This window comes from Hermetia illucens, chromosome 6 (genome assembly GCF_905115235.1).
Source record: "Hermetia illucens chromosome 6, iHerIll2.2.curated.20191125, whole genome shotgun sequence".
Lineage (NCBI taxonomy): Eukaryota > Metazoa > Arthropoda > Insecta > Diptera > Stratiomyidae > Hermetia > Hermetia illucens.
The window spans coordinates 95,151,645-95,157,644 of NC_051854.1; the positions used below are offsets into that span (position 1 = coordinate 95,151,645).

At 41.9% G+C, this 6,000-nt stretch overlaps 1 protein-coding gene across 1 annotated transcript in view; it reads left to right on the forward strand.

Moving 5' to 3' along the window:
• The window catches only part of LOC119660144 (cadherin-23-like), a 189,542-nt gene extending 184,919 nt beyond the window's left edge, over positions 1–4,623 (forward strand). Inside the window, exons 30-34 of the mRNA XM_038068544.1 lie at positions 3,182–3,490; positions 3,548–3,717; positions 3,814–4,179; positions 4,251–4,323; positions 4,384–4,623. Of these exons, the coding sequence (XP_037924472.1) occupies positions 3,182–3,490; positions 3,548–3,717; positions 3,814–4,179; positions 4,251–4,323; positions 4,384–4,527 (1,062 nt within the window). The 3' untranslated portion in view covers positions 4,528–4,623. The remainder of the gene's footprint in view (positions 1–3,181; positions 3,491–3,547; positions 3,718–3,813; positions 4,180–4,250; positions 4,324–4,383) is intronic.
• Positions 4,624–6,000: the final 1,377 nt, after the last annotated feature.

Consider the following 6,000-nt stretch of genomic DNA (forward strand, 5'->3'; position numbering starts at 1 on the left):
AATGGGCTGGTTCATGCTCTGTGCCAATCGACCATATATACTGTTAAACTTTTTATATCAGAAATTCTGCACCCGATCCAGACCAGTACTACCCTAGTTCTTCGAGCTGTTTATGCCTCGTCGAACCTCTTCTTTGGTAAGATCCACGAAATTCATCCCCGGCATAGTGGCATGGCGGCTTTTTCATGATGAGTTTTTTATAAGCTCGGATGGCGACCACCCCATCCTGAATGACACGCATAAATACCTCCGTCTCAGCAAAGGGCTCCCCAACAAACAGCCATCTGTATGACAAATGGGTAACAAAGACAATTCACGTGTTTACCTTGCATTGCCTTCGACTTCCATTCATCGATCCGCTCTTAGTCCGACTTCACCCCACACAGAGGATAGAAAGATCGATCCTTCAAGTTAAGTGGAGTTAGTCCACAATCTGCCTTACATACAGCCGCGTGCAAGGTACTCACCTGCTGCTTTTGGTAAAAATAAGCGCGGAACGAGTCGATTTAGCGATGATTTTGTTCCGCCACGTCAACCACGCCCCTACCTCCAACGTCACGAAGCAGGTTCATCCGCTCCACGGCTGAGTTTGGATGATACATTTGGAATTTGGTGCGTGTCCCCCGCTTGAAGTTTTCCAGATCGGTTTCGTTCAATTCTGCACCCAATCCTGGGCCCGTCCTCTTCTTCGAGCTATTTATGGCTCGTCGAATTTCCTCTTCGGTAACATCCGCAAAAATTCATGCCAGGCGTATTGGCCCTCTGCATGTTGGACGGGTAACCCCCAAAATCTACTGCAAAATATTCTTTCGCTTCTGTCGCCGAAAACTCTATTGTCTGGACGCTCTGTTGGGTTTCGTTGATTGATCTGAAAAAACTCTGCTGGTTCCTCGCGTGAGTTGGACTCTGGACACGCCTGGAGTTACTTTCGCCATACCGTCGTAACCGACTGCATATGAGAGAAAGTTTCTGGTTTAGTGTGTCCGGAATTTCAACTGCGAATGTTTTACTGAGGATGGCACAGTTCCTGAAAACCCTCTGCAATTTATTCCTCACCCGGCATTGTCAATGCTGATCTGAATCAGTCTAGCAATGTCATGCCTTAGTGAGGCCCCGTCAACATTCCAGACGAATTTTCCATGGTGGATCTCTTCGGTCACTCAAACCAATAACGCGAAACCGAATCCTCTAACCGTTCAATCTGACAGCCGCAACTACAGCACACGGCCCAGATGTAATCTCATCATTGATTTGAGATAGAATTCTCGGAGTTGCTAGAGATGCATAGAGACTGAGAATACCTGGTCAATGCAAAGGATCCTTTTCCGAAAATTCTGTGCACGCCTTTTGGAATTCGTCCCGAACCTCAGGGGAGACCTCAGCTGGACGGTGGAGAAGAGTGCTTCGCGAGTACTGAAGCTGTGGTGTTGTTGATGCCGCCGCCTCTAACCCCATCGACTCCTGGTCACCAGTTTCGACGATGACCTCAAGCCGGACACGCTCCTGATGATTACATTAAAAACTACGTTCAAATGTTCATTCAAAAGTTCTTACACCAGAAATACACAAAACCTTTCATACTTGAAGGGTTGAGCTTCCGGTTTTTGACTTGTTATAATCCTGAGTTCAGAAAAGAATAGGAGAATGATGACTCTGGGGCAAAGGGTAGAATGAAACTGAATGAAATTGCAGATAATTAATTGGGCTTCCCAAACACCTCCAGAGCAAGCTAATGTATTAGGTTGTTGCAAATGAAATGTCGGATATTTGAGTAAAATTTCAAAAAACTATAACTTTTATGAAAATTAATTTTATTAGTCAAAATAAGAACCAGCAGCTTCAATGCACTTCTCCCAACGAGATACAAGGGCATTTATTCCAGTTTCGTAAAAGTCTGGGTTTCTAGAGCTAAGAAATTCTTCAAAGGCACTTTTGACAGCTACTTCATTGCTGAATTGTTTCCCCGCCAAAAAGTGATCCAAATGCTTAAAAAAGTGGTAGTCGGTTGGCGAGAGGTCGGGTGAATATGGTGGATGAGGAAGAGTCTCATATCGTAATTCATTTAATTTTTGGACCGTCATTCTGGAAACATGAGGTCGGGCGTTATCATGGAGCAGTATCACTCCATCTCTGTTGACCAATCTAGGCCGCTGAACACGTAATTTCTCGTGCATTTCATCAAGTTGGGCACAATATTTCTCTGCATTAATTGTTTCAGCACGCTCCAAAAACGAATAATGAATAATTCCAGATGCAGACCACCAAACAGTTACCATTACCTTCTTCGGGTGAAGGCTCGGTTTTGGCATGTGTTGTGGAGGCTAATCGGCATCTAGCCATTGCGCTGATCTGCGACGGTTGTCGTACAATATCCACTTTTCATCGCATGTCACTATTCTGCGCAAAAAGGGATTGTTCCTGTTGCGGTTGAGTAGAGAACTGGATATTTCCATTCGCAGCGCCATGTTTTGCTCGTTGAGTTCATGCGGAACCCACTTATCAAGCTTCTTCACCTTTCCAAGCTATTGTTGTACGCCTATTTTCTCTGCAATGTCACGAATCGATGATCGGGGATCAGATTCCACTATAAAACGCAACTCGTCGTTGTCGATCGATGGTCCTGGTTGTCCACGAGGTTCACTTTGGAGGGTCATGTCGCCTGATCGGAATTTTTTGAACCACCGCTGTGTCGTTCGTTCGTTTGCTGCGTCAGCTCCAAATGCTCTGCAAATGTTTCTGGTTGCCTCCGCTGCGTTGTGACCAAGTTTAAATTCATATAGAAAAAGTAGACGTTTTTCACTCCCTTCCATGCTTTTTTCTTTGAGTTTTACTTGGAACTTCAATGACGATTGAAACTGAAATGACTCCTTGATCGAACGAACGACTATTTATACTCAATTATCCCATACCACCAGAGTCACCTTGCGGCGGTTTTAAACATTAAAATCATAACTAACTTCACTTCATTGAAAAATCCGACATTTCATTTGCAACAACCATAATTGTAATGAGTACGTGGTGCGAGCTACATAAATCACTACCTTTTTTATAATCCTTAGCTGAAAACTAACGTAAATCCACCAACAATAACCATTAGTTCATCTATTTGGAAGATACACCCACAATCATGAAAATAATTGAAATAATTGAGTACATCTCATATGATTCTCTTCCATTCCAGGCAACCGACAAGGATCTAAATGATAGCATCACATACATGTTCGACCCAGATTCAGTAAGTTCCAACGGTGAAAATATCGATGATATAAAAAGACGAATGTTCACATTGGACAGTGAAACCGGAGTTATTAGCCTCGCCGCAGTTCCCCGCACCAATATGAAAGGATACTTCCAATTTAATATAATTGCCCTGGATGAAGTCAAGCACAGTGATGTCTGCAATGTTCAAATATACATTGTATCTGAAATCAATCGAGTGTCCTTCATATTTCTGGCTAGCTATCAAACGGTTGCTAATAACATTCAATTCGTAAGTTCAGTGAAAGATTGGAGATTCCTTGAGCTGACATGTTGTTCCATTTCGCAGCTCATTAAGACGTTCGAAGAGTATTATGGATATGAAAAATGTAATATCGATGACTACAGTGATGTATCGTACGGATCAGATTTGACGAGGTCACGGGATTCCGGTATCACGAATGTTAGGGCTCATTTCATACATAATGGAGAGGCTATTGAGGCTTCGGAAATACGAGCGTACGTAGTCTAGGGGAAAAAAGGAGTACCTACAATACCTAATTTGTGTTAACTTCTTACCTTTACCTTTCATAAGAGTTATCTTTTTTTCTGTAGAAAATCGAATGATCTTAACTTCATAGCGAAATTGAAGAACGCTCTAAACGAAAAGTCCCTCATTCTCGAAGATGTTCCCAGCGAAAGGAACGATGAAGTTGTTGAAAATGGAGAAGCTCTTACCACGGTTTTGATAGTTGTAGCGGTAGCTCTTACTATTCTTTGCGCAATATTGGTGGTAGCCTTCGTGATGAAGACTAGAGCCCTGAATCGTCAGATGAAAGCATTCTCCGCTCCGAATTTTGGATCAACATCATCCAATTTAAATAGACGAGAAGCACCCACAACTAACGTTTTCTCTGTGGAAGGATCGAACCCAGTTTTGAATAATAATGAGTTACCAAAGGATGCGTTTGACACAATGAGGTAAGGCAACCTAGAGAACTTTCTTATCCTTATCAGTTGGATTACTTTCACATATAAATAAATTCTTTTAGTGTGGAATCATATGAATCCGACTTCGTTGGAATAAATGATGACCCAACATTCAATATGAGTCAAAAGCCAAGAGTACGTACTAGAAATTCGTTGCACAGAACTTTTTCAAAATAAAAAGTCCTTTATTTTCAGGAAAGTAAAAATATTGTTTTGGGAAGCGAATTCAACGCATATAGGTCACCTAAGATGAAAAGAAATGGAAATATCCAAGATTTCGAAGTAAATGAAAAAGATGAGGAAGGAGAATACGATGAGAATTATGACGAGAGGTATTGAAAACCTAGATTATTAATATATGTATATGTTAATTGAATTTTAAGTAAGTTAGTTTAGAGATAAGAGGCTTTGTTTTAATACAAAATAAATGATACCGTGTAAATTATTAAATATACGTGAAAAAAAGCATTTTCATTAGTCATCCTTATCATCAACGATGTCCTGTCTAGGACTGCTTTAAAAAGGAACTCCAAACATCCTAGTTTTGCAACGAGATCACCAATTCGGTATCCCTAACAACTGGCGTTCTGGCCACTATGTCATCACTCTGAGGCAAGATCTGCTACGTCTTCTTTTTCCAGCATAGACATTACCCCTATTGACTTTCCAGGATGGAAAACTTTCAGTCACACGGATTAAGTGACTCCCATACCTTCCCTTCTCGGTTTGTCAAGAGCGCGCACTCACAACTTTTCTTGCTAATAACCCAAGTCTCCCAGGAATATATGAGCCCTGGTAAGATCACTGCTGCATAGTAGGAGCTTTGACACTAGGGCGAGAAACAATTTTTGCAGGCCCTGATAAGTCTGTGATTTTCAACCCTAAATAGGAAAAATTTTCAATGGTTCATATAATTATTATTCTGTTAAGGCGAAGCCACACCATCTTGTGATGGTGGGGGAGCTTGTGGGAGAAGTATCACAGAAAGTAAAAACCTACAACTACAATAAACTTAAATGCAACCCTGAAGTCAGATTGTCTATAGCCAAAACTCCTGAAGCCTCAGCCGCCTCAAAAAACTTCTTTCTTCTCGGGCCCTGTTCCCTCCCACTAAAATTTTCCTTATACAAAACCTCACACATCAGAATAAATAAGTCGGGAAACCGGAAGATGGACGCTTCAGGTACGAAAGGTTTTGTGTATTTCTTAGTACGTAGCACGTAATATATGCATATATTATGTGAGAGTAGCCACTTTCGGATGATATTGACATTCATAGTCTTCAATTTTCAAAGAAGCAACAACTTTGACTTACTATTTCCGTACTATATTTGATGAAAAAAAAATTTACACCCCCCTTTTACATGTATGGGGACCCCCCCTTAAATTCAACGTAAAAGGATGTAACTCACTGTATGCGTGAGCGTTCACAGTTCCCACCTTTGTACCAAATTTGGTGTCAATCGCTATAACCGTCTCCGAGAAAAATGCGTGTGACCGACAGACAGACAGACGGACAGACGATTTGGGAATGATTATTCGCCATATTGCCCAAAGTGTCCAAATATTCCACAGGACGCAGAACACGTCTTTTTTCACTGCCCCAGATTCAAAGCCCAAAGGGCTAGATTTTTTTTTTTTTTTTTGGGAGTAGGGTAGGTGAATGCGTTTACGCACAGAGTGTTGGACTCCCGCAACAGCACGCTGGCGGACTACCAACTAAACACCTCCCTGTCATCAGAGAACTAGCCTGGAACCGTTTGTCACATTACTTCGGGCTAGCCCTCCCGCTCTCCCGGCTTTGGGAGCCTT